Source organism: Phasianus colchicus, chromosome 26, assembly GCF_987193195.1.
Source record: "Phasianus colchicus chromosome 26, bPhaCol1.hap1.1, whole genome shotgun sequence".
NCBI lineage: Eukaryota > Metazoa > Chordata > Aves > Galliformes > Phasianidae > Phasianus > Phasianus colchicus.
The window spans coordinates 3,343,744-3,371,543 of NC_143461.1; the positions used below are offsets into that span (position 1 = coordinate 3,343,744).

The 27,800-nt window shown below is 43.2% G+C and overlaps 2 protein-coding genes and 1 long non-coding RNA gene across 5 annotated transcripts; 2 read left to right on the forward strand and 1 right to left on the reverse strand.

The window, feature by feature from the left end:
* Positions 1-105: 105 nt before the first annotated feature.
* LOC116233810 (uncharacterized) lies at positions 106-2,200 on the forward strand. Its single transcript, XR_004168011.2, has 3 exons — positions 106-191; positions 1,862-1,990; positions 2,118-2,200. It is a non-coding gene; the product is annotated as an uncharacterized LOC116233810 (long non-coding RNA).
* Positions 333-10,700, reverse strand: CCDC47 (coiled-coil domain containing 47). Of its 2 annotated transcripts, none has more exons than XM_031600914.2 (13): positions 10,542-10,700; positions 7,915-8,180; positions 7,684-7,791; positions 7,403-7,577; positions 7,024-7,145; positions 6,402-6,467; positions 5,401-5,502; positions 4,610-4,720; positions 3,953-4,038; positions 2,913-2,971; positions 2,529-2,638; positions 2,190-2,357; positions 333-1,865 (listed from the first exon to the last, which is right to left on the reverse strand). In XM_031600914.2, exons 2-13 carry the CDS (start codon positions 8,173-8,175, stop codon positions 1,785-1,787), a joined length of 1,449 nt encoding a protein of 482 aa, XP_031456774.2. In that variant the 5' UTR covers positions 8,176-8,180; positions 10,542-10,700; the 3' UTR covers positions 333-1,784. The 2 variants fall into 2 exon arrangements, with proteins under 2 accessions (XP_031456774.2, XP_089981253.1); XM_090125127.1 differs by lacking the exon at positions 10,542-10,700 and adding an exon at positions 10,391-10,535.
* A 49-nt stretch (positions 10,701-10,749) lies between these two features.
* Positions 10,750-27,561, forward strand: DDX42 (DEAD-box helicase 42). 2 transcript variants are annotated; one of them, XM_031600912.2, is made up of 18 exons: positions 10,750-10,885; positions 12,145-12,381; positions 12,678-12,828; positions 13,429-13,490; positions 14,244-14,280; positions 15,688-15,837; positions 16,113-16,217; positions 16,806-16,925; positions 17,438-17,614; positions 18,118-18,246; positions 18,790-18,889; positions 19,560-19,607; positions 20,154-20,251; positions 21,477-21,753; positions 22,409-22,635; positions 23,834-23,944; positions 24,475-24,576; positions 25,516-27,561. In XM_031600912.2, exons 2-18 carry the CDS (start codon positions 12,161-12,163, stop codon positions 26,224-26,226), a joined length of 2,826 nt encoding a protein of 941 aa, XP_031456772.2. In that variant the 5' UTR covers positions 10,750-10,885; positions 12,145-12,160; the 3' UTR covers positions 26,227-27,561. The 2 variants fall into 2 exon arrangements, with proteins under 2 accessions (XP_031456772.2, XP_089981252.1); XM_090125126.1 differs by lacking the exons at positions 10,750-10,885; positions 12,145-12,381; positions 14,244-14,280 and having other exon boundaries at positions 12,778-12,828; positions 25,516-27,558.
* The last annotated feature ends 239 nt before the right edge of the window (positions 27,562-27,800 follow it).

Sequence of the window (27,800 nt, forward strand, 5' to 3'; positions counted from 1 at the left end):
CTCTGGGAGTGGCCGAAGTCTCTTAGCACGGTTGCTCCGCAACACTGCGGAACGGTGCTTTGCTCCAAGAGGCAAAGCCTCCATCATTACCATATCGAACGATACGCTTTGCTTTGGCTGCTGGCCCTGACTCCACACCTACCTCTCACCCCGCGGCTGATTCACATCACTGTCCCCACATCCCTGCTGAGGTAACATCAGCTGTAGTGCCTGAAAAAAAAAAAGCTGCTCGAACACAAAACAAACACTGAGCCCTCCCCCGGGCACCAGAGATTTTGAGGTGCCGTTAGCTGAGAGGAACATGGAGTCCAAAGCAAAGAAGACAGGTGGAGTGTTTCAGTGATCCTTTACTTTTCATTAGGTAGTTCATCGAATGTTCAAATTACAAAATTAGCTGCCGTGGGACTTGGGGAAAGCTGTCCGCTTCTTCAAGAGAGCACAAACCATATTTCTTTTCAAATAACCTTTTGAAACACAATCATATTAAATCTTTAAAGCTAAATAGTGCTAAAATTTCACGTAATCTACATTAGTTTTGGTTTTAAATTAACTTTACCAATCATTATAAAATTTCACATATTTGCATGGATCAGGTTACAGACTTTTGCATTTAAATCCATGTGAAGTACCCCACGCTGGAACAAGAGCTTTAAGTAAGTGCTGTTTCAACAGCAGATCATTCTTATTGCCTAAGAACAAAGTTTGCACAAATCATTGAACAATAAAATGCAAGACACTGTTTCCCCACAAAACTGTAACAAGTCTGTCACAGCAACAATATAATGCCTTCTGGACTGGAAGCATTTATAAAATGCAGAGCTCCCTCAGTGAAGTGCTTGCACAAGGGCATTCACTTCCCCCCATTTATACTCAAAAACCTGAAATGACTGCTTATCAGACGAGACGTCCTCTGGAACATTTTCACTTTCTTGGGGAAACTGGCAATTGCAGATACTTCACCGAATCTAGCTTCTTGCTGAAGTGAATTAGGCAGCAGCTGCTAAGACCAAGAGAAGTGTTCTTGAGGCAAGTTTTTACAGTTAAAATATTCCAGGAAGGCTAGTTGAAGCTGCTCGACTCACCATGCACTCCTAAAGAAACGCCACGCTGACATTACAATTTTACATTGTATTAAAGTCATAGCATTCAAAACCACAAGTAGGAAACGATGCTCACATACTCCATTCCCTGGTATCTAACCATCTATGTTACCTATCATGCCTACAGGTGAACCAGTACCTTATTTGTATAGAAAAGAAAAATAATTTCTGTTCTACTGGGCTTAAATCCCTGAAGTATCCATATTGCGTATGGAAGGCTTTAAGTTTTGTGCCTTTAAAAGCTTGATGCAAATAAATGCACAGTAAATGCTTGTTGTGCAGTTTTCCTCCCCTTAATTTAAGAAATCCTCCCTTCCTTCCTAATAGCTAAAACCAAAGTTTAAAACCAAAGCATTAATGTTACCAGCACACATGGACATGTTTACAATCTCACGTTTTTGAAGAATAAATGACAAAGAGCATTCAAGAATATTGCATTTTCTTTCCAAACAGACAAGTAGCAAAAAATTTATACCACCTGGAATAAAACTGCTGAGACAAAGCTCTGTACATAAACCTGCAATGTTGCTGTAATACTTAAGTAAGTAACACCAATGCAGGGAACATTTCCCTTAATGGCTAGTAGTGTTCAAAGAATTGTAGGACTATGGAGTTAAGTAGGTCTTTGCACCCCATGAATTCAAATTCTGCAGGTGGCGATGAGACAGGCTTCTCACAGTGAAGTCACATAGCTTTCACTTTGATTTGCTTCATCTTCATCTGCTTCTTCTCAAGTTTCTTCTGTTCACGCCGCAACGCAGCTTCCTGTAGGAAAGGACACAGAGATCCCAATGAGCAGTGATCTAGCCCAAGAACAAGCTTGCCATTTCAGAAAAGCAGGACAAAGGAGAAACCTTCAGTACTATGCTTGGGGTCACATCTCTGACCAGGTAAGCTGGTTCCCCATTGACAGCCTTCACACATTTCAGAAAGTAGGAGAGCATACACTGAAAGTGTATGATGGCCTCCAGCGAAATGAGAAATGAAGTCAGGCACTGCTGCTGGTAATGCCTACAGGTAGCCCTGGAGATACTGCAGGAGAAATGTGCCAGTAGTTTGTAACAGTCTGAAAATCCACCTCCACCTCACCTCCAGCCGCCGCTGTTTTTCTGGATCCTCCTCATTCATGATTCGCTCCTTCTCGGCTCGTTTCTTCTCCTCTCGACGGGACTGAGCGGCTTCCTGTCTCTGCACGTGAGTCAGTTTAAGGAAGTTCTCCTCCACACGGGCCCTGTTCTTATCAGCTTTCTGCTTACCCTTTTCACAGAGAAAAGCAAAGGCAGTTAACAGAGATTCCCCGTGAGCAGAGTGGAGTACCTGTGGTAGTTATACTGGAAAGACAAGACTCCTGCCTTTAAGATTACGGATCCAATGTTAACATTTGGAGTTTATATGATTTTCAGAAGGCAAAAACCATATGCCACTTACCTCTCTGTTCAGACGGAACTTCTTTGCTTTGTCAATAGAGTAGATAACCATGCTCATCAGAGGCAGCAAAGACTCCATATCCTTTGGGGAAGTATTGCCTGAACCAGGCACTGAAACAGAGAGTTAACAGGTAACTCAGAGATTAGCAGAATTTTTCTATTGGCTGTAATTCTCTTTATTGTTCATGCCATTAATGAAAAAGATATTCTTGTCCACTGCCTTCTATTTACTGGCTAATCAATCAGTGATCCTGTTTACATGCAGTGAAGGCATTTGTAACATCATCTTCAACAGGTGAAGAAACTCGAGCATATGACTAGCAGAGATAAAGCACACCACCACTCAGACACACAAACACGTGTAACACACATACGGTTCTCTTACCATTAAATGTAAACAAAAGTGTCTTTTTAGTTTCGGGCAGTTTTGTCAGCTGACCCTCCCTGGTAGGAAAGAAAAAGTTACTGAAATGAGTGAAGAATAAGGACAGGCACACAAAACGTCTGCCACTGTCAGGGAATCACATGAACCAAGAGACACTTGCAAAGTACACACAAGATTAAAATAAACACATTTAAGTTTCAGACTACCCAGATTCCTGAACTATTTTACTCAGTTCAGGATTCTAATGCAACAAAGTCAAACCTATATTTCACAGAGCCTTCAAAGCTTAGCCGTTTCAGTACAAGACACTGCCTTGCCTTATAATTAAATCAAAGTACATTCCTTTTTTAGAGGACAGTTTCAAGTTCTGATATGGATCATTTATTTATATGCTTGTGAGCAAACCACACCCTTGCAAAAAGCCTCCCTGGTGATTATGATGGTACGATAAAGCGCCCACTGCTTGGTAATTGTGAAGCAGCAGTGAAAAGTACCCAAGACGAGGCTCAGAGAAACAAAACATACTGCACCTGAGTAATTTTGAAACTCATCTCAGAACTGGAACAACAGTACTTAAGCAGGTTTTTGTTTGTTTGTTTTTTGTCTTTTAAACTGCAGACTTTGCTCAAACTGAGCCTTCAGTGCATTCAGATACTATCTGAATGAACATGTGCTTTTTCAACACTCTTCCTGCAGCATTATTTACTCCTGAACTCTTGTCCACCTTTAGTGGGATTACTCAATTGTTTTCCATGCAGCTGTGTACACTGTATCAGCCAGGTGTTATCTAAGATTGGGAGCTGCCCAAGCTATAGAGTAACCAGCACACAAAAATAAATATTTAAGGCAATACAACACCTTCAACTTCTAAATTAATGCAGCATTTGGAAGTACTGGGAGTGTATTTATTCAGCTGTTTCACCTTTGCTCCCAGTTTATGTGCATTCCAGCCAGCAGCACACTGCAGACAAGTTTGTCAGCTTCTACTTTGCTCTGTGTTACAACAGCTACTGGAAGGGGAGATCAAGCTTTATACGTACTCTTGCATAAGTTTTGGACCGGAGAACTGGTCCGAGAATTGGACGGACTCGATCTTGTCAGCATAGTGTGTGAGGAAATGTATCATCTGAAAGGGAAACTGGCGTTAGTTTTTCTAGCACCAACACCTTTATCCACCTACACGCTCCATATTGACTTGTCAGGTTGTCCACATATCACTCAGAAAAGGTTTGTGCTCTGCTTGCCACATGACACCACAATTTAAACTATCAGGTTTTTTAGCCATTGCAAGAATGGGCCTCAATGCCTGGAATCAACATGAGCAACTCAGGAGTTACTACATATTTAATTCTCATTTGGGATTTGCTATTTCATCTGACAACAACTTTAACACTGAGGGCTCAGGGACAGACTAATGCCCTCCTTTCATCTGGCTTGAACTAACTTGCAAGTTTTGAAAGGAAGTTTCAAGTCCTCAGTTCATAGGTTAGACTAACAGTTGCTATGTAAAAACAACAAAGTGACAACTACACCCTTCTTCCAGCCCTTACGTTTCTTTAAGGTCTTGATTTTTCTAGATGTCACTAGGGCCTTATAGTTCTATTGTGATTTTTAAAGGTGATTAAGGTCAGGATTTTTGTACAGGCTGCAAGTGCCAGGAGCACCAAGGAGTATTTGCATACTTCACCCAAGATTACCTTTGCGTCCATCATTCCCTCTGTGACCTCCCCCATCTCCGACAAGATAGCCAGGGAATCTGGAAGCCCATACTTTGCACCAGACTTGGGTTTATCACTACAGAACTCACTCTAATGCAAACAGAGGAAAAAATAATAAGAATAATATAAGCATGCAAATAGCTTATCACAGCAAACTGTTCAATCAGAACAGGACCCCTAGAAGTATCTGATAAGAAACAACAACAACAAAAAAAAGGATTAATTCAGTCATTCTGCCTGGCTGATGACATTCTAAGCATGAAGTACAGCATGCAGAATCAGTGCATGTAGTCTAAGTCAGTATTTCCCTTCAGTAGTGAGTGCTGCAAGGAAAAATGAAACAACTGTAACACATCCATGCCAGAACATCTGACACAGATTAATGCATTTGGTGTATTTTGTTTGATACAACAACTAAACTACTGGTATCCTGCCAACCACACCTCAGTGCTGTTATTTGGGACATTAAGAGAGATTTGCAAATCACTGGTTGTTATTACTGGATTCTTTGCAAGCTTCAAAGCTTGAATACTTGGGAAGCTTTCTTGTATTCAGACTAGGTAAAACATGATCCAAGATTTTCCACACCAAGTATCACTAATTAAGTTTACTTTTCAATCCTTAACCAAGTCTTTTGTGCAAATTACACGGGGTGAAATGAGACGTGCATGTATCCTGACAGCATACTCCAGCCTCCTCCTAAACAAACAGATTCAAAAAAATAGGATGTAAGAACTTCTATCTTATTATTCCAGCATGAGAGCACATACCAGGTCCTGCATCTCTTTCTGAAGTCGCACCAGTGCTTTTCTGGTTCCAACAGCAAACACGTAGGTGTCCATATCATCATCATTCATTGTTACTTTTATTTGCTGCAGGGCAGAAAGTATTTAGCCTTGATCAGATTTCTAAATGCACTCTATCTTCATACCACCAGCCAAAAGGAGACCCCCATCTCCACTCCTGCTCCTTCAGTGTTTGACTGACATTTTGATTCTTATTTCATAACCGCAAAGAACAAAGCACAAGGAAGGCCATACGCTGCTGAGATAAAGGTTGTTAAATTAGAATTTCTCAGTGTGTCTTAGGGAAAGGTAGCTTTTAATTTTTTTTGAGCATTCAGTTCAGCATTCCAGTATAATGCTACATCGTAATGACAGTGATCTCAACAGAAGAGCTGTAAGCCTCCTTTGTGGAGCAGACATGCATTGCTCATGAGCATCAGCCCACACCTGAATTCACTATTTTTAATGGATAAAAGCAAATACAATTATAGATACATAGAAAAAGTATTCACAGCACGCAAAGCTACTGTTGTAACAAAATGTAATCTCTTGACATTTCTGTGGTTAGAAATTCCCCTCATCTCCAAGAGCAAGGGACAAGGCAAACAGCGACTTCACAAATCAGAACATGCGTGCCAGCGTATGCATTAAAACAGCTCTGTTCTGGCTGACTGGACTGACAAAGGAACAATTATTTCAGATTGTAAAACCACATTTTATCAAAATGAGGTCTTGAAGCATGACAGACTCAATAAAATCCACAGAGACAAAACGCTGTCATCACCAGTTTGCATTTTACCGTCAGAAAAGAAACATGAATAATTCCTGCAGATTGTTCCATGAGATACTGAACTGTAAGGTGCAGAATACCATGCAAAGACACCCAGCAGTGCATTTGTGGGCTATTGACACAACAAAAAGCAGCACAGCCACACCAAAGGAAGGCATCCATTCACCACAGCTAATCTGAAGGGGTGAGTACATACCACTTGGTCACAAGCTGGCCTCATCATGCGCGCAAGAACGTTCAGTAGGTCTTGCCTCTTGAGAAACTAGAAACACAAGATTTTCAACTCAGAATATTGATAGATATATTTAGAATGAAGATCTTCATTGGCAGACAGTAGTGGAAATTAAGGAAAAACAGGGCAGTTTTAAGTCAGTGTTTTTCTATAGAAGAACATTGCTTTGATGAACACTTTGGAAGCCGCTCATATTGCTCAAAAACGGGCCCATATTTTGCATTTGATCGAGTCACTCAGGGCCTTGTTCTCTCAAATTATTTGCTGAATTAATGTGTGGGACTGTCCACCCCAGTGCAGGATACTGTCTTTGCTAGACTTCACTGAGACACCTGCTGATCTCTGCTCAAGTCCCTTTGAACGGCAGCTGGACTCTCCAGCACATACTGTTTATACTTCCTGCTTCCTACACTTTAAGTATTTCCTTTGACCAACTTCAGTAGGCAGAATACAGGACTGTCTGGCCAGCTTTCCCTTCCCATGTGCATATCCAGAACTCTGCCTCTCAGTCTGAGACAAAGCACAGCCCTCCTTGTTGCTTGCAATGGAAACTGAAATCTGGCAACAACTAAGCTGTCATTCTCACCTTGAGCTGGATGAGCATTCCTTCGCAGCACACCCTTCCAGAGCACCACAAGTTATATATGTGTTCATTTTCTTGATTTAGTTTCCCAGTGCTTGTAGCTTCTTTATTAGTGCCATCATCCCCTAAAGAGAACAGGAGTGAAAGATAACTGCCCACACATTTATACACCAAGTGTCGACAACAGACTTCGAAATTGGTTCTCCTGGATTACTTCAGTATTGCCATGATGCTTCTGAATAATGTGTACCACCTACCATTATCTAATTTCAGCACTAGAAGGCTGGCATACTATTTATCCACATCCAGAGCTGTCATTAGTGCTATCATGCAGTTCTAACGAAATAAGTTGAAAATGCATCCCAATCACTACAGAACTTACCAACAAGAGCAAAATTGCTTTCTAGCAGCTCCCTGTGAGTATTGAACCACGCATGAGCCAAACGGTTGTTTTTGTTCTTCCCAATGATGTAGTTCATGATGTAAGCAAGAAGACCTGTTACCATCAGGATCTCCATGTAATAACTCTCCCAGCTGTTCTGAAGGTGAGCAGGGACCTACAGAAAGCAAATAGGATTCTTAGTGTTTGTACAACTTTATTGGCATGCTGGCACACACAGCGATGAAATACCAAATAGGAAGAGAAACAAAATTGATACTTACATTAACTATTGTTATGGGGTCTTTATTCTTGCCAGGAGATGCATCTGGTTTCTCTTCGTAGCCCTCAAACTCCTCATCATCATAAGGCTCACTCTCAGTGTCACCTTCCTGATGGAAAAAAAAGCACATGCATTGTGAAGATCTAAAACCTGCCAATCACAATCCAAAAACATACAGTAAGAAAGTATGGTTCAGAGATACTGTTAGGGAATGCACAGGGATGGAGATTACCTGTGCATCTGTGTCATCAAAGTCCTCCTGATTCTCATCCTGACCTTCAAGCTCTACAGTGGCTTCTTCCTCATCATCTTCTGTAGTGATGATCCTCTGAGGGGACTCCGTGACTGCATCTTCATTAACATCTTCAAATTCAGCAAAGTCATTGTCATCGTATTCCATAATGTCATCTCCATCTTCAAATTCATCATACTTTGCCAAAGAAAAACTCCAAGGGATAAATAGGACAGCAAGGAAAATGTATAAATTCTTCATTTTCGCTGCAAAAAAAATCCAAAACATTGCATGAAATCCTTATGCTATGAGATACCAATTCTGTTATATTACATCTGCAGTACATCCAACTTCCACAAACAACTTCAAAGCACTGCTGGGATCAGGTCAGCGCAACAGAAATTAAATTCCCTTGCCTTGCCATCTTCTGTATGAAGAAAACAAACACTCCTACAAGAAAAGCTTGGATGGTTCAGAATGAGACCCTCTGCAGGAGCAGCTGAGGCAGCAGCAAGTTCACATCTGGCCAAGCTGCTGAGATGAACGAGTTTCCAGAAACAGAGATGTGCTGCTATAAAACGTCTCTCCAACAGCATCTCAAAGCCACCGAGTCATTTCAAAGAACACACGCTGTGCAGAGTTGTCATTAATCAGCAATTGGACACAGCCAGATACGTGCATGTGTTACCACAGTAAATCTTAAAATGTGCTCAATTCATTTACTTTAAAGCAGCAGCTCTCTGGTAATTTAAACTACTCATCTGTGATCTTTCTAATTACACGCCCAGAATCAAAGCATTCCACTGCTATTTCTGTTCAGACATAGAGACATTTTCTTGGACGATCAATGAAAAAAAAAAAAATGTGGGAAGCAGACGGATATTGTACTAGTCTCCAAAATAACACAATGAATGGGCTCAGGAGACCGAAGCTCCCCTGTATCTGCCAGGAACCTGCAGAGATTTGTTAGGGTTCCTTTTGGTGGTTTTGGTTTTCTGCCCTCAGCTTCCTATATCTTCTTGCTTGAGCACCCCCAGGCTCTCAGACTGTACACTGCCACCAACTCTACATCACTGAGATCCAAACTGAGGGTCTCAGAAGGCAATGAGAATCCTAGTGCTGCATTTATCACAGCAGGGGGTTGAAGCCAGATGATCTTTGAGGTCCTTTTCAACCCAGGCCGTTCTATGATGATTCTATGATCTATGGATGATCAGCTGCAAAAGGCTTGGCAGTAAGATTCCTCCTGCAACCGGATCTGAGTGGGAACTTGCACGTTAACGAGACTGTTCCCTTCAAAGCTCAAAATAGAAACAATTTGTTTCTAAATTGGGCCGGCACTCCTTTGAGCACCACATGCTCACTGCTATGAATGACAAGGACAGCTAAAATCGATTCCTGTGCCAAAGGCTTTTAGTTCAAGCAAAAACCCAAATGAAGTACGCTCATAAGAATGTAAATCAATATGTTAATTTAGCACACTGTTTGTGTATAGCATGATTATATGTGACTTTAACATGAGAACAAACCCCTGTTTGCTTTGCTCTTTCTGACAGAACTTGCACGCACACAACCACAGAATGGCCAGGGTTGGAAGGGACCTCAAGGATGATGAAGCTCCAACTCCCTGCCACATGCAGGGCCACCAACCTCCACATTTCACACCAGCCCAGGCTGCCCAGGGCCCCATCCCACCTGGCCTTGAACACCTCCAGGGATGGACGGGGCATCCACAGCCTCTCTGGGCAGCTGTTCCAGCACCTCACCACTCTCATAGCAAAGAACTTTGCCCTGACATCCAACCTCAATCTGCCCTCCCTCAACTTCCAACCATTTCCCCTTGTCCTGCAGTTATCTCCCCTTTCAAAGAGTTGATTCCCCTCCTGTTTGTAGGCTCCCTTTAGGTACTGAAAGCTGCAATGAAGTCACCCCGCAGCCTTCTTTTCTCCAGGCTGAACAAGCCCAGCTCCTTCAGCCTGTCTTTGTAGGGGAGGTGCTGCAGCCCCCTGATCATCTTCGTGGCCCTCCTTTGGACCCTCTCCAACAGCTCCCTGTCTTTCTCGTACTGGGGGCTCCAAACCTGGATACAGCACTCCAGATAATTCAGCACACTACTTTGCATACACCGCGATTTTACGTGACTTTAACATGAGAACAAAGCACTATCTGCACCTGGGCAACCAGACAACCTGCTCAGCACAACCCCTACAGCTTCACAGTGAGAATTCTAACCATACTCTGAAGGCATACTATATAAACGGGTAACACAGCAGGACAAAAGTCGTTTTTGAACAACCTCAAAACAGCCTTCCCCAGCGAAGGACTCCGCTTCCTTCCCAGCAAAGGCCCGTCTCCCCCCAGCCCAGCCCCGCTCTCTGGGCGGCCCGCAACGCCCCGCCGGTGCCGCAATGGATCACACGTGGATGAGAGCCATGCTGCAAGCAGCCCCTCGCTTTGCGCAGCCCTACTTCCCTACCCTTAGCCTCGTTTAAAGCCCCATTCCCCAACCCGACTGCCGCAGTCCCGCTGTCCTCATGGCCAAACTGCCCCTACGGAGGGCACAGCAGATCGGTAACGGGAAGGGACAGAAGGGAGAGCGGAGGCCGAGCCCGGCCGGGCCGCGTTACCTGAGTCACGCGGCGTCGCACCGCTCAGGCCCTGCCCGCCGCCACGACCGCAAACAGCGCAACGCTACGTACTTCGCGTAGCGGGAACAGAGCATGCGCAGTACGCACCACCCCCAAAGCTGCCAGCAGCCCTCGCGCTGCCCGCCCTTCACCTGAGGCTTCACCCGCCGCTAACGCGCATGCTCAGTACGGCGTGCTGACGTCAGCGCGTCACGCATGTACGTCTGAACGTACGTACGCACGCACGCACGCACGCACACACATCGGAGCGGCGCTCCATTCCGTCTCCACCCCCCGCCCCGGTAACCGGGGGAGCGGCGGTTGGCGGCTGTGCTGCCCGCGCGGTGAGTGAAGGGCGCTGGGCCGGGCGGGCTGAGCGGTGTGGCGGCTCCTCCTCCTCCTCCCCCGGCATCTCCCCGCGGGCGCTGCAGGGCCGAGGCCTGGCGCGGTGTTGCGTTGCGGGCGGCCTGGGCCCGGCCTGCACAAAGGGCCGCCCCGCGGGCGGGAAGGACCAAGAGCGGCCCGGTGCTGCGTGGGGTGGGATGGGATGGCGGCGCTCCGGGCGCTGCACACCGGCTGCGGTTCCGGCGGTCCGTGCCGAGGCTCCCGGCGTGCCCTTCCCGGGGCGGGGGAGCCAAGCCCCGCGTTGCCGCACGGTCCCCGCTGCGCCCCGTTGCCGTCCTGTGGAGTGACCCGTCTGTGTGACGGATCCAACGAATGGTTCTTTAATTTCTGGGGCGGTTCAGTGAGGAAGAGTCCCGCGATTCACACGTTGTAACTGAAAAGGTTGCCCGATGTGCTGTCAGCAGCAGAAGCGTAGCATGCCAGCTTTCATCCTCCCCGTGTGTGTGCTGATAGATCCCCTATCGAGCACACGTGTGGACAAACTGCAGGCACAGAGGGGTAGGGCACCCAGCAGTGCTGTGGGACACTGAAAAGCAGGGTTTGCCTTGAGGTGAGCCTGGTGTTCAGGACTTGAGATTTACCAAGCAAGTCCCGAGCTGCTGAATGTTCTGCACAGGGTGCAGCAGCAGGATTTATCCTCAGATTATTTTAAGCTCGTTTCTTTTGCCATTGTATGATTCCCACTGAAAGTGAGAATTTCTGTAGTAAGACTTATGGCTGTTAGGCCATCCCATTCCAACACACTTGAAAGCAGTGTGGTCATACTCTTTTTGGCAGCCTTCAAGGTATGACTTACTTGATCATGCAAACAAAGTAATTAAGTTACTTTAAATGGGAAGTGTTGTTTCTCCTGTGTTCCAGGTTCTGGCTTTGAGTTTGTTTGACTTATATCATAAAAATGAAAACTGTAAAGCAAACAAGACAAGCAGCGTATGCTTAAGTAGTATTTTAGGGACACCGTCTGTTTTAGAAGGGAGTTTCGTTGTGTTACTGTTTTTCAGATTGCAGATGCACTTAAACTTGCAAGAAAAGGACAAAGGCTAAATCCTTTTTGGGGAGCAGATCAAAGTCGTGTCAGTTATAGTTCCCCTGTCTCTTTATCACGAGTATAGTAATCTACTTCCAAGAAAAATCATGCTAGTAGTCAATACCTTCCTAAAGCAGAAAGGCATTAATTTATGTGTTCTGATTTTAACAGATTTATTGAAGGCATCATGAATTGGAATAAAGGTGGACCTGGTACGAAGAGAGGCTTTGGTTTTGGTGGATTTGCCATAACCCCTGGAAAGAAAGAGGAGCCGAAGCTTTCTCAGCAGTCTCACAGTGCTTTTGGAACAGCCGGTTCTTCTGCTGCGTTTGCGAAATCAGGGCCTCCACAGCTGCCTTCTTTCTACAAAATTGGGTCAAAGCGAGCGAATTTCGATGAAGAAAATGCGTAAGTAGGGTTATTTCTTGCATTTCTCTAGTTCTACATTTTAGTCTTTTACTGTTTCCAAGATCAGTGAAAGTATTTGTGACATCTATGAGGTTTGGATATTTAGAAGAGCCCGCTCAACACTGAATGCTCTAACACAGCAATAATATCAAAGAAACCTGAGTTGGCCACCTGCAGGAAAGCCCTGTGTGTGCACTGACTCTTATTATCCTTTTCTGCTTGGGAAACTAGACTCAGAAACCATGAAAGTTGCTACAGGCTCTGTGCTGACTGGGCTGGTGTTTGCTACTTCTCAGGTACTTTGAGGATGAAGAGGAGGATAACAGCAATGTTGACTTGCCATACATTCCTGCAGAGAATTCCCCCACTCGCCAGCAGTTTAATTCCAAATCGGCCGACTCTGACAGCGATGATGATCCTCTGGAGGCATTCATGGCTGAAGTGGAGGCAAGACCCAACTCATGAAATGTTTATTAACTCACGTGGCAGTACTTCTCTCCCATCAGGAGCAGCAAATGCCTGTCATGGCTTTGGCAACTGTCTTCAGAATGTCACTTAGCTTTTGTTTTTTATGTAAGATGCTGCTAATTAGAACTCAAAGATGAATTAAATGGAGAGGTAGTCGATACAATTTCCAGTAGCTTATCTACATGTTTTGGGCATGCTAAGGCTGCACAACATCTTTGTGCACCTCTGAGTGCAATGCTAAGGTTTTGTGTGTTTTTCACAGCTTGAATGGAAATGATTTGAATTTATCACAAACAGTTCCTTAGCTGCAATTCTTAGCTGGATTCTGTCACACTGTTTTCCAGAAGAGTGTAGAGAGTGTATTTTTTCAGCAACACTGCCATGAAGTTATAATTAAATTTCAAAGAAATTGTTAGGAGAACTTGTTTAGTGTAATAGGATGTGGGATGAGAGAAGGTTTAGTTGAGAAAGTGTTGTCTCTGTGGCGTGGTGGTCTAGTTATGTAGGAATGATTTTTCCTTCCCATATTTTATATCATCTTGTTATTTTTTTAACGTCTCACAATTTATAACCTGTTAGGATCAAGCTGCTCGAGACATGAAGAGGCTGGAGGATAAAGACAAGGAAAAAAAGAATGCTAAGTAAGTTCTTTACTGTAATTCCCATGCCTAACAATGTCTTGTATGGTGCTAAAAAAAATTCCAGTGCATTTTGTTGATGTTCATTGTTCTGTAGATAACATGAAACAGTACTGCTGTACCGTAGTACTGGAGATACTGGAGGCTCCTCCAGACTTGTTTTAAGAGTTCCTGACTTCCCTGTCAGGTGCATTAGGTAATGTGTGACACTTGGGATGCTAAATTTGGAGTTTAAGCAGTTTACATTTTTGCAGCTTATCTATCAGTGTTGACCAAGGTAAATAATGATGCCGTTGATTCTTGATGTAAATGTCAGAAACGTTGGTAGGACTTGCATTGCATGGGGTTGATCAGATTATACATGGTCCTGAAACAGAACACCGGATCCAAATCACCACCTGGGGATGTTCTGAACCGGATTTGCACTTCCTGGCTCATATTCCTCTTCAGTTATGGGACATCTGGTAGCATCGAGAGCTTAGACCAGGATGATCTTTGATGTGGCTTCTACTGGGAAGACGGAACCCTAATCTTTCAGTCTCGTTAATAGAAGTAAAATGAAGTCTTTGCAGGGTCGTTGTTATGGTTGACACCAAAAGATGAAAAATCCATGGGTTGGGATTATAAATGTTACTGAGTTGTTAGTGTTGTGTCTTCCACAAAATATGGAGCTCAGCACTGATCAATTGAAAGTATGGAGCTGCGTATGTGGAACACTTGCAGGGAAGTTTTTTTTTTCTCCGCTTGTTTTTCCAGGGGTATTCGAGATGACATTGAAGAGGAAGATGACCAAGTGAGTTCCTATGCAGTCTTTCTATCTTCTTATTTGTTTTTTATCTTCCCTCCCCAAATACGTAACTGCTAGGTACAAGCAAAACTCCAGTGCCATGCACAGTTCCCGGACAGTTCAGCAGGAAGCTCTAATGGTTACCCTGCTGTCTCCACCCTTCTATGTGTTTCATTAAAAAAAAGAAGAAGAATACTAGGAGACCATTTCTTTTTTTATTATTTTGAGAAGATTTTTTCAGTCCATTTGAATTTCAACTTCCTGTACAACAGGTTTTTTGGTATCTAAGGGTCTCATCAAGTTTGAGATGAGCTGAATCAACTAATATGGAGCACCAGTGTGGAAGCTATTTGCAGTGAAATTTTGTTTCTGTTGAGGGCAAGAACCAGGCTTTCTGCTCTTTGTTTTCAGCAAGGCTCCAGTTCTGTTTGAGGATTGTAGGCATTGCTGTAAGAGAATAATAAGCAAAAAGGAAGCACTTAATTTCAAAAATGCACCTTCCTACCAAATTATAGTTAATAACTACCACAGTAGTTGTAGTAATACGGAGGATGGAAGGCTTGTTGTGCCCATCAGCCTTTGCTACCAATTTGGTGAATGTAGCCATGCTCAAGTTCGAGTTAGGGTAACTTATACCTGCAGACAGCTGCTAAGCAAGCATATTGTATGCATATTCAGATGGCTGAGTGACAGTTGGCCATGTGAATGAAAAAGCCAGATGGGTGTACACATTCCTTTGTAATTGAACCTTGCTTTAAAAATCTGATCATAAATGTTTGCTTGAAGAAAGTCCATTGAGACTGGTGTTTCTGCATGAGAATGTCTTGTTGTGCCAGTGAGACATAAATGGGATTCTGTGAGAAGCTGTGAGGATGGCATGTGACAGCTTCTAACTTGGGCTTGTGTCAGAGGACTCCTGAAATAGTTTCTTTCCCATTTGCTGTTGCTTTTCATTTCTTGAGTGTAATTAGGGGAAGAGGAGAAACTTTAGCATAGTTTGTTTATATAAAAGAGGTAAACATAGAGTAACATTGTGTTCTCTGTATAGAAACCTACAGCATTTATGTTTTGTTCATGGGAAATAAGAATAGATTCTTCTATTGTTAAAGTGTTACAAGTGGAAGAAGTTCTTAAGCAGATCTGTAAGAGAAGAAGGTTGTTTGTTATTTTTGTTTTTTTTTTTAAAAAAGCATTTTGTGGTCTAACTGAACATTGTAGTTGTTTTCTTTGTTTCTTCTTGTCCTTTTTCTGGGCATAACTGTTGATATTTATTAGAAGAACCAGTCCTAGTGAATGTTCTGTTTCTCAGTGATGTGTGTGAAAACAAACAGCCGTCTAACATCTACACTGTTTAAACAGATGTGGTATTTTTGCATCCTGTTGTATGCAATTTTACTGTATGTTTTGCTGCAGGAAGCTTATTTTCGCTACATGGCTGAAAACCCCACTGCTGGTGTGGTGCAAGAAGAGGAAGAGGATAACCTGGAGTATGACAGTGATGGGAATCCAATTGCACCATCCAAAAAAATCATTGATCCTCTTCCACCTATTGACCATTCAGAGGTAGGAAGTTATTTTGCATCCTGTTGTGTCTGAGGGATTGTAGAAAGCAGGGGCTAAGAAGTAGAGTGAAATATGCTTCCTTCCACATGCATCAGTGTTGTCAGGTAACATTTCACTGCTGTGCCACTCGAGTCACACTGAAAACCCTTAGAATTACTTCATATTAAGTTAACGATATTGCAGACAATTAACTTTTTCTCAAATCTTTCCCTCCAAAACTAAGATGTTCAGAGAGAAACTTGAGTCTTGGATTAACTGAGTAATTACTCTTGCAGATTGAATATCCCCCATTTGAGAAAAATTTCTATGATGAGCATGAAGAGATCACCAGTCTGACCCCACAGCAGGTGGTGGAGTTACGGCACAAGCTGAACCTGCGGGTGAGCATGTCACAGAGCCAGCTCCTTGGCAGCTTTCTGCTTCCATTCTTTCAAACTGCCTCAGTAGTTTTAATTAAAGGTTTAGAATGCCAAGCTTCTTGGACACCTTCAATGACTTTGACAGAAAGGAGCATGGTTTTCCTCAGCAGGTCTTGAAAGTTGTCTCCAATCTTCTCTAAGTGAGCATCCATTGCCAGTTGTATGGGTGCACTTTTGTTTGAGAACCACAGAGCTAAGAACTGAAACTGGAAATGCTATAAGCAAGAATTGAGTATTTTTCCCATTTGAAACGTGTCAGTGTGGTGATTCCTGCGAAGGGAACTATCTGGGGAGGAAGGAGATGGGTTATACAAGGAGGTAGATGTGATTTTTTAGTAACTTGTGTTGATTGAAAACTTATGTTTGGTTTTTAATACCTGGAAGTCCTGTTTACACAGTGCATATAGAATTTGTGCCAAGTTAAACTTAAGTTTACTTAAAATAAGTTAAAAAAATAAAAAATAGCTTTCTGAAGTAAAGGTGCTTCATTCATTTCTGTATTTGTTTTTTCTCTTACTATTTTCTATGAACAATGTTTCTATTTCTCAGGTCTCTGGTGCTGCTCCTCCAAGACCAGGCAGTAGTTTTGCTCATTTTGGATTTGATGAGCAGCTTATGCATCAAATTAGGAAATCTGAGTATACCCAGCCCACGCCTATACAATGTCAGGTGAGGACTGTTACTGCCTAACATCTAAAATGCAGCTAATAGAATATGTAGAAAGGTCCTTAGTGCATGTGAGGATGTATACAATGCTAGTTTCCAAACTGTCATGGAGAAAAAAATGTTTTCTTTTTCTAGGAAGCGAGCTTTGGGTGTTTTAAATTTCTTTTCTAAAAACTTGAGAGGTCTTTATAGCAGCAGTGGGGCTGAACTGCATGCTTTGTTACTCAGAATGCTTACTGAAGGGATAGGCTCAGAGAATTCTGTTTTTAGCATCCTTACAGCTGGACAGGAAGCATTTGTGGCCAGATAAATATATCCTTAGGATGTAGTTCTCTGCCCAAATGCTGACATTTGCTTTGAGTCTTTGAAACAAGCTAATCTGAATTTGGCAATAAAACTGTGTACACGTCCAGATATATTGCTGTGAGTCCCTTGTAATGTGCATTTCTTTTGTTATCTGAGTTCTTCGTGTAATACTGAGGAAGAATATGGGTTTAAAATTTCCTTATTTTAAGGGTGTTCCAGTTGCCATGAGTGGCAGAGATATGATTGGGATAGCTAAGACTGGAAGTGGAAAAACAGCAGCCTTCATCTGGCCAATGCTGATTCACATCATGGATCAAAAAGAGCTTGAACCAGGAGATGGCCCCATTGCAGTGATTGTATGCCCGACCAGAGAGCTTTGCCAACAGGTAAGTGTCCAGAGAGCAAGTATGTGCCATGCAGTGTTCCTAGAGAAGGCAAAATTCTGTGCAGAAGTTGCCAGAGAACCTTGGTGATCTATTTGAAAGAAATTACCCCGGCCATGATTCCAGTGTAAGCTTACAGCCCTCACACTCCTTTTTGTTGTGGGATTATGACAAATTTTAAATCATCTTTAATTTTACACAGTGGTCCCAAATTATTCCTAACTATTGAGAGCATTGTGGGTTTGTTGCCACAAGCTGTATATGTGTGGAAGGATAGATGTAGCTTACATTGCATTTGGGTGGCTAAATACATTAATGCATTTCCTCAGTAAGTGAATGGAAATTGTCCACAAATGTTGGAGTGTTCAGCCCTGCAGATTTCTGAATAATTTCATGAAGCTATTAGCTGAAAAGTGGACCTCAGGAGCGGAGTCTGTTGTTAAGGTAGGTATATTTTCTCAGATCTGTGTAACATGAACTGTGAGGTGTTCTGCTTAAATCCTCAGATCCATTCTGAATGTAAGCGCTTTGGAAAGGCGTACAACCTGCGCTCTGTAGCAGTCTATGGAGGAGGGAGCATGTGGGAGCAAGCCAAAGCCCTCCAGGAGGGGGCAGAGATCGTGGTCTGCACACCAGTGAGTACCTTTATGTCAGCAGTACAATGAAACATTGAATCAGGATGGGTGTTCATTCTGAACCACTGATTTGAATGAGGACTGTTCTCAAATGACCTCGCTTTTTGCAAAAGCTGGTTAAAAACTTGTGCAAAACTGATGATTGGGAGAAGTTCTATTGTGGCTATTTATTGGGGTACTGGGCCAAAAAAGCAAAGCATGAATAACTCCTGCAGCAATAACTTGAGGTTTTAATAGTCAGTTTAATTGAAATGAAAAATGGTCAATTCTTGGATGTCAGCACTGCTGCCCTTCAAAAAACTATCCCTAAAATCAGCTTTGACAGTGTAGTTGATGAGAGATTCAGTTATTTGTTTCTAAGCTTTGAATATTGACATTTACTTCTGGACTGAAGCCCTGAGATGTTTTCTGTTCTATGTCTCTGAGGATAAAAGCAGATATGGTGAGGATAAGAGCACATGAGTTCTGAGGTTGAGTATGTTAATGTTTTTTAATATGCCTACAAACTGGCTGTTAATATTTATTTCCCCACTCTCCCAACAGGGTCGTTTGATTGATCATGTGAAGAAGAAAGCTACAAACCTTCAGAGAGTCACTTACCTTGTGTTTGATGAAGCAGACAGAATGTTTGATATGGGGTTTGGTATGTTCTGAACAGAAGTCACTGTTTTGGAAGGCAGTGGTGTGTGTTTCTCTGCTCAGTGTGACTGTTTATAACTCCTGTTGTGTTGTATACTGGAAAATACTTAAGGAAAGTATACACAGTAATGCACACAAAGCTCATATTTAAATATCTAATATCTGTTGATATAGAGATCTAGATATCAACCCAGTTGATAAATTCCAGAAATCCTGATTTTTATCTTAAAAGTGATGAATGTTTTACGGCCAACTCATTTCTGTGCCTTGATTCTGTGAGTGCAATCCAGCGGTGTTGTAAGAACTCTCTGCTTTATTGGAACAGGATCAGTCATTCCCATCTGTATGATGTTGGATACATGCCCAAGAATCTTGGGGCATAGTAAAAATCTGAAAGTGCTTTGATACTGCAAAGTGAGAGAGGCACCTGAGATGTGCAGAGTGCACTCAGATTCAGCTCAGATCTTTGCTTAAAGAACTTCTTGCTGAACTTTGTACAGTAAAGGAACTTTCCTTCTGTGGCAAAGAGAACTGGAAAGTCACAGCGAAGTTAAATAGAACAAGAAGCATTCATTCATTCTATTTATTAAATAAAGTAGTGAAGTTGCACTTTGAATTATTCTGCTCACTAACAAACATGCAGTGTTGATTGGAGCGTGTTCCTTCTTTTTCAGAATACCAGGTCAGATCAATTGCAAGCCACGTGCGTCCGGACAGACAGAGTGAGTATGAGCATGTTTCAGATTAAACTGCTGGGAGCTGAAGGAGGCTGTGTGGTGGACTGGCAGTTCAGAATCTGGAGCAGAGATTGTGGGGCTGTGACAAGAACAGAAAATCCAGTGAGACTTCTACAGGACTCTGTGGTGTTGCTCTTTGTGGGCTGCTGGGAGAGGTTGCTTGTGAAGTGTGAGCATTTGTAACCAGATTGTTCATCCCTCTGTAGTCCCCCCGCAGTCTTTACTTGGAGGAAGGATGATTAGCTGAATTAATGTTCACATGCTTTGAGATCCCATGTTCTAAACTGTGATAAAAGAAGGTTTGCAGTGTGCTACATATTATTCACATCTTGTTTCACATAGCATGAAAGATGTTTCTCCTTTGAGGAATTCTAATAGTGTGATTTCTGATTTTCTTTAGAACTGGTGAGACAGGCTGTAGCTTTGGATCACTGACATAACACAGCCATACTGGTTTATAACACGTGTTTCACAGTCGTGAAAGATTTATTTTTCAGGGAATTCAAACATTGTTTTTTTTCCTCCTTTTAGCCCTTTTGTTCAGTGCCACCTTCCGTAAGAAGATTGAGAAATTGGCCCGAGATATTCTGATCGACCCAATTCGAGTGGTGCAGGGAGACATTGGAGAGGTAATCACACTTCTGAGACAGTCACAGAAATGAATCACACCGTTGTCTGAAACTTATGTTAAACTGCAGTAGTCAGCTCATAAATTTAGAAGGATAATACTTAATGTTTAGCAAAGAATATTTTGGGGGTTTTTTTTGTTGTTGTTGTGCTGTTCTTTGTGTTTATTTTACTGAGCTTTTTGCCAGCACATATTCTTGTGGTGGTGGGAGAGTTTCATTGTGCAGTGAAACAACATTAATGCAATGACTGATTTGTTTGCTGGGCTGAATCAGTGGGTATATCCTTTTGCTTTGTCTTACAAGGATAAATAAAACAATGACAGCTTTTGCAGTGGAGGATTTGAAACTAGTTATAATGCCTTTCAGCTGGTTTACGTGGGAATGTTGATTCTATACTTGCTTGACATAGCAGTTCAACTTCTAGCAGACTTATTACTGCAGTGGGTGGATGCACACTTACTGTGAGGAAGCTTTGCACTGTTGCAAAGTTTCACAAGCTGTCTTCTGAACATTCTTTTTTCTGTCTGTTTTTTGTCCCCATGAGATATTCCTTACTAACAAAAAATGAGTAGCTACCTGAAGCCTTGTCTTTGTAGGAAACTTTTTCCTATGCTTTGCTTAAGGAAAGGAGCAGCTTATCTGGTTCAGTCAGTTTCTTTTCTCTGGTCAAAATTACTAGTCTGAGAACTTAGTCCTCACAGTAATTACCATTTAAATGTGTAGAAACCAAATCTTTCCTAGAAACTCCCAGATAGACTTTTTTGCCCCACTGCACTTTTATTATCTCAGTAGAGTGCAGAGGGAGTCTGTTTATACTTCCTTTCTTCCTGATGCTCTGGGCAGTCACAGCTCACAGAGGTGCTTTCTCTGACCCCCATCTGAATACCTTTCACTGATGATCACCCCCTCCACCTCAAACCTTGCATCTGAATTGTAAATACTCATCTGCATGTCAGTTGGATGCTAAACTGCATCATGTCAACGACTGCAGTTTGCCTCTCAAGTTTTTTGAAGTGTAGCTCACCTACCCTGCCATTTCTGCATTGTGAAGATAAAGTGGTCAGCCATGAAGTGAGCAGGAGGCAGCTGCAACCTCCCTCAAAGGAGAATGTCAGTTCCCTGCTTCTGCTCTCAAAATCAGTTTAAATTCCTGATTTTTATTCTGCGGTCCATGTTTGCAATACCGCCCTTTGCATCCTGCATCATTGCTTATTTCTCTCCTTAGGCAAATGAAGACGTTACTCAAATAGTGGAGATTTTCCCCTCTGGTCCCAGCAAGTGGAACTGGCTGACACGGCGCCTCGTGGAGTTCACATCTTCTGGGAGTGTTCTCTTGTTTGTCACTAAGAAGGCAAATGCTGAAGAGCTGGCTAATAACCTCAAGCAGGAGGATCATAACCTGGGGCTCCTTCATGGTGACATGGACCAGAGTGAGAGGAATAAAGTCATTTCAGAATTTAAGAAAAAGGGGATCCCGATACTCGTAGCTACTGATGTAGCAGGTATGTGGATTTATTAGGAGCTGCAGCTCGTGCAAGTTGTGGATATCAGCAGGAAAGGTAACACACTTCAATGGAAGACAACAAGGTTGACTTCTATACCTGCTGCACACTGTTTCCCAGATGTTTTTCAGAAGTGCACACTGTTAGCAAGGGATTTTGTTTTGAAAGTTTCCTAGTGATGTTAAATATACAGTGACATAGAGAGAGAAATAAAGATATTTTAATATACAGAAAGTAAATAAGCTGCTTCTGAAGGAAATAGTTGGTATTAATTAATCAGCTGACAAATTTACTCATGCTTCTATGAAGAGGAGGTGGAAACACTTGAGGCCTTCTATAGAACAGCTTTTGTACGCAGATGTTTAGCTGATCAAAGAATGAATGTCACAGTCCTTTAATGAAGACCTCTTTCTCTCTTGAAGTAACAGTTATTTGAACTGATATCTTCCATCTCCAGTCCTGTGAGCTGGTGATGAATGATATTGCTGCACTTAAGATAACAAAGAGTTTTAGCCTACAAAGGATGTCTTAACTATGATCTGTTCACGTGGAAACTCTTCATGTGCTGGAGCAGAGTGATGCGCTGGTATGAATGGCATTGCTTTGACTCCTTGCAGGGTAATGATCCTTACCACTGTATTGCTCTCAATTACAGCTCGTGGGTTGGATATTCCTTCCATTAAGACTGTGATTAATTACGATGTGGCTCGGGACATTGACACACACACCCACAGGATCGGGCGTACCGGCAGGGCGGGCGAGAAGGGGGTTGCCTACACCCTGCTGACTCCCAAGGACAGCAACTTTGCTGGGGATCTTGTCAGAAATCTGGAAGGTGCTAATCAACATGTTTCCAAAGAGCTGTTGGATCTAGCAATGCAGGTAAATACTTTGTGAGGAAAGCTGTTCGTAAGTAGCTGGCAGAGAAAACCAGGAGCTCGGAGACTTGTTTTGGGTTCCATCATATATCCTCAGTGTCCTTTTGGCAACCTGTATTGTTTTTAAGCACATTGGTACAGCAGTGGATTTATTTAACAGCTTTTGAAAGAAAGGGAGACATGAAGATCTTGGACTCCAATATGTTACCTACTTTGGTATCTCATTACACGGAGCAAAAATCTGATTGTTTATGGCAGGTACCTAGAAGATGCAAGTTAGTTGAAAGCTGAACTAGAAAATGATTACAGGTTAATTCACTGTGTGAATTGGTTGTTGCTTGGCAGTGCAGTCTGACAGGCTTGCTATATATAGGTATGACTGATAGTTAAACACTTGCACCACAGTGCTTGGCAGCTCACAAAGGTGCTGGCCATGTAGCTGCAGGGAAGCAAAGGCTTTTTGGTAATCTCCACATTCAAAGATAGACTAGCACACTTCTGAATTCATCACCAAGAGCTCGGATGCCAACTGCTGGAATTAAATGTTTTTTTCTGACATACAGAGGCAGCATTTTCAGAAGTGACACAATTTGTGATGCACAGCTCCATAAGCTGCCTGTCAGAAGAGAGGACAGAAGCTGGATGGCTTGGCTTATGGACTTGGGTCTGAACAAGCTACCAGGCATGATGAGACACCATTATTTAAAAAGCTGGCAATGGAGGTCTGGTTGGGCTGTTCCTTCCTAGCCACTGCTTGTTGCAGGAAGTTTCACTGATAAAACTTCATTTCTTCTTAACCAGCCAATGTGCTAGATCTATAAAACCCAGGAATGAGTAAATGCAGACCTCAGTGAATGACATTAGAAATGGCATTTATTCCTGGGTTTAGAAAAAGCAAGCCTCTGAAACTTTAATATAGATAGGAGATCAGAGAGATCAGGACATAAAATCAGTTTTCATTAGGAGCATTTGTAGGGAAAGCTTCAGAGCTGTGTGACAGGACTGTCTGCAGCTTAAGTTACCACTCAGTGCAGTCTGCCCTGTCCCATCCCCTTGCAACAGCTGTGTTCTGGATTGGGAAACAGTGTGCTTCATCTTATTTTTTCAAAATGCTCAAAATCCTTCCTTTGTAAGTTTCATTGCCTGTGTTTCTCAAACTTCTTATTCCCTGTGTTGTTCCCCTTTGCTTTTCTTTTGCACAGAACCCGTGGTTCCGGAAATCCCGTTTCAAAGGAGGAAAAGGCAAGAAGCTGAATATTGGTGGTGGTGGCTTAGGATATCGTGAGCGTCCTGGCCTGGGATCAGAGAGTTCTGTAAGTAGAAAAGCTGAAGAAGTTGTTTACGGTCTTTGGATCTTTTAAACTTAGGGCTGCCTTTTTTCAGTATAAAAATTTGTGTCAGAACAACCTCTGCTTCCACAAATTGGCATAGGTCTGTCCATCCTAGGAAAACAGCTCACTGCCAACGTTTACAGGAACAAACTGCAGACATGCTGGAAATGCATCATGCTCATCATTCATCCAAAAACCAGAGCTGAAGTATTGTTCACACTTTGTGACATCTGTGAACACCACCATCTGATCCCATTTTGCTTGTGCTGTAGGGAGATGGTAAATATGGATACTGTTGAATAGTGAGCTGCTTAGACCTCCTGCACCTTTGCTTTTCTGTTGTCCTAAAGAACATAGGGCAGACTGTGCTGCTGCTCAGTGCTCTCTGAAGGTCCGTGATCCTTAGTGGGTGTATTCCCTGAGTGCAGAGTGATGATAGGTTTGGAAAAATGTGAAATGTGATGTTTTTCTGTTGGATAAATCTCTCCAGTTGTCCTTTTCCTTCTGATTAGGACCGTGGCAACAACAACAGTGTGATGAGTAACTATGAAGCATACAAGCCATCATCTGGGGCAATGGGAGACAGACTTACAGCAATGAAAGCAGCTTTTCAGGTTGGTTCAATCCAAGTTCTAACTCAAGAGGAAAGGAAATGAGGTGGAAAATGTTTCCTACTGATAGTTTGAAACAAATTATTTCTCCCTTGAAAGTGCAGAAACCCTGCTGACTTCAGGGAAATTGAGTTTGGTAGTTGCAGCCACGTCTCATTCATTTGGGGCATAGAGTCTGAAGTGGAAGAATTAGCATGCAGGCTGGACTGAACATATTTGCACAACATTCATTTGCCAGATTTATTTTGTGTTTTGCTGCCTATTTGCTCTTTTTCCCTTCTGGATTCTGTTTGTTATTTGGCTTGCTTAGCAACAATAGTGTAACTGCAGTCAAAAGAAGCAGGGAACAGAGAAACCTTTCTCTTGAGTGTAAAAATTAACCCCATAATATAAAAGTCCCCTTGTTTCTGTGGTCAGGTAGCAGATGTCTGCTACTAATTCTGTGTGGATAAGCACGGCAGGAATGTAACCACTCTTTAAACTCTTTGAAAGGGTTGATAGCAGGACAAGGGGAAACAGTTGGAAGTTGAGGGAGAGCAGATTGAGGTTGGATGTCAGGGGGAAGGTCTTTGCTATGAGAGTGGTGAGGTGCTGGAACAGCTGCCCAGAGAGGCTGTGGATGCCCTGTCCATCCCTGGAGGTGTTCAAGGCCAGGTTGGATGGGGCCCTGGGCAGCCTGGGCTGGTGTGAAATGTGGAGGTTGGTGGCCCTGCATGTGGCAGGGGGTTGGAGATTCATCATCCTTGAGGTCCCTTCCAACCCTGGCCATTCTGTGATTCTGATTCACTCCAAGAATGACTTTTTGTAGGAACTCTTTCTCCCGGGGACATCCCAAAGTTCGGGACAGGCTTGTGACTGCACGATGGCTGTGTGTTCTGTGGTGCAGCACAGATGCAAACACCCTTTTTTTTTTTTTCTTTTCTTTCCATCTCTTTCTGGCAGTCTCAGTACAAGAGCCACTTTGTTGCTGCAAGCTTAAACAACCAAAAGACTGGAAGCTCTGCTGCTGGTGCGAGTGGCTGGACCAGCGCTGGGAGCTTGAACTCAGTACCTACAAGTTCTGCACAACAAAATGCTGCAAACCCTGACAGCCCCATTGCAGCCACCGCAGCAGCAAAGGGCGTCCCAGGTTTCACCAGCACCGGGACTCTGAGCAGCGTTCCCACCTTTCCCAGCGTCGGAATGCAAGGCTACAACAACAGCAGTGCAAACTCCAGTGCCACCAATCGGGAAGGCATCGGCAGCGCCGGCAGCGCTCCTCGTGGTGGCAGCGGTGGAGATGGTGGCATCGTTAGGGAACGCTACAACGACAACAGGAACAGTCGGCACAACGAGGTCCCGCGCCGCGGGGACGGCGGTGGTCGCTACAACGACCCGCAGCATCACGGAGAGGGGGGTGGTCGCTACAGTGACGCCTATCGGCACGGGGAGGGCCGACACGGGGACAGCCATCGCCACGCTGAGAGCCGGCACTTCGCCGACGTGGGAGGTGCCAATCGCAATAACGTTGACGGCAGGAATATCAGCGAAGGGAGGAGCAATGAGAGCAGGAATGGTGAGAACAGGAAGGATGCCAGCAGCCGAGACAACAAGACAGATGGTTTTGCTGTCCCAGAGCCCCCAAAACGTAAGAAGAGCCGATGGGACAGTTAAAAGCTGGTGCTTCACAGCCTGGGATTTCTGCAGGTAGTGTTGTCTTTTATCCAGAGGATTTCTTGGTTTTTTGGTAACTGGTTGTTGAGCAGCTGGGGAGGAGAAGGAAGCCATGCAAACTCCCCACGCAAGTCTGCGCCGGTACATCTGCAGACATTCACTCTAATGATGTGTACATGCAATGCTTAGTCAAAAAGAAATCATTTTGATAAAGCTACCTGGGTTCTGCTTTTAAACATTCAGTGCTCAAATAACTCTGCTGGATTTAAACAGATCTTCTTGACAAGAAAGAAGCTGTTTCATGTCCTTGGAACAATGAGAAACTGTTTCAGGTTGTCTTTTCTTAACCAGCATACCCACATAGAAACCAGTCCATCTACTGATGCTCAGGACCCACCTGTTTAACATTAACCTTTCAGCAGTTTGTTCACTATGGTGAGTTCTTCTCCAGTTTCTTCTTTTCACACCTTCTTTTATCCCCAAATAAATTTTGGCTTCCAGATTGCCCCTTCTATCTCTCCCTATCACTTAAGAATGTATCAATTTTCCTTGCTTTAAGTGGGATGGAACAAGTTGAGTTTTCTTTCCTTTAATTTCTTATGAAAGCTGTTGAAAGGATCCTTCTCCAGCCCAATTAACCACAATGTCACAAGTAGGGGTGAAATCCCTGCTTTGTCTGTGGTCAGTACAGCAATCCTATTGCCCAGGTCTTTTTTTTCCTTGTAAAGAACCTCTTTTTTTTCCCAATAACCTTCATTTGGGTGGAAGCCTGCATAGCAAACGTTGTCTCTCTGCTGTGCCTATGCACCCTCTGTTATGAGAGGGCTGATTGCTTTCTTCAAAGTAAAAACAAATAAAAAAGGGAAGAAAAAAAAAAAATGTAGATATGCCCACAGCAATCAAAGTCTGGTGCCCCCCCATGAAATGAAGCTCAATGAAGGGGCTTCATTCCGAAATTCAGGGACCTGCTGCTCAGAAGCCTTTAGGGAGAACCTGAAAAGCAATTGATGGAGTGGAACAGCTCAAATATCACCCCACATTGGACACGTGTAGTTAAAACTGTAAAATCTTGCTTGCCCGTTTTTAACTCATTGTGTGCATTATCTGTTTTTTAACTTCTTTTTTGTTTGCGCCATGAAGGTAAGGAGGAGCTCTTGTGTTGAAACACGTCAGCACTCACCTCTGTCTTGTTTCTGCTCAGAGAAATATCAGAAACTGTCAGGTTTTTGTGACGCTGTGATGTTTTCTTTATCCACTGTGCATTTGCTTTCTGCTTGCTTTAGTAAATGTTTTATTACTGAGACAAAACACCTGGCACGTGCTTTTCATTCTCCACTTTTTCCTTTGGCTCTCCTGGCACTGGGAGAGATTCGTCCTATTGGAGATCTGACTGTGTCCCTTTCTTTCACCAGAAGTAGCTGAGAAAATAATTCCATGTTCTTTCTCACCGTCTTTTACCTCAAACAGATTTGAGAACCATATTTAGGCTCCAAAGCTGCCTGGGATTTGGGTTATCCCATTTTACAAGTGGAGAAGTGCAGGGCACATTGCTTATCCCAACCTTTCAGAGTCGT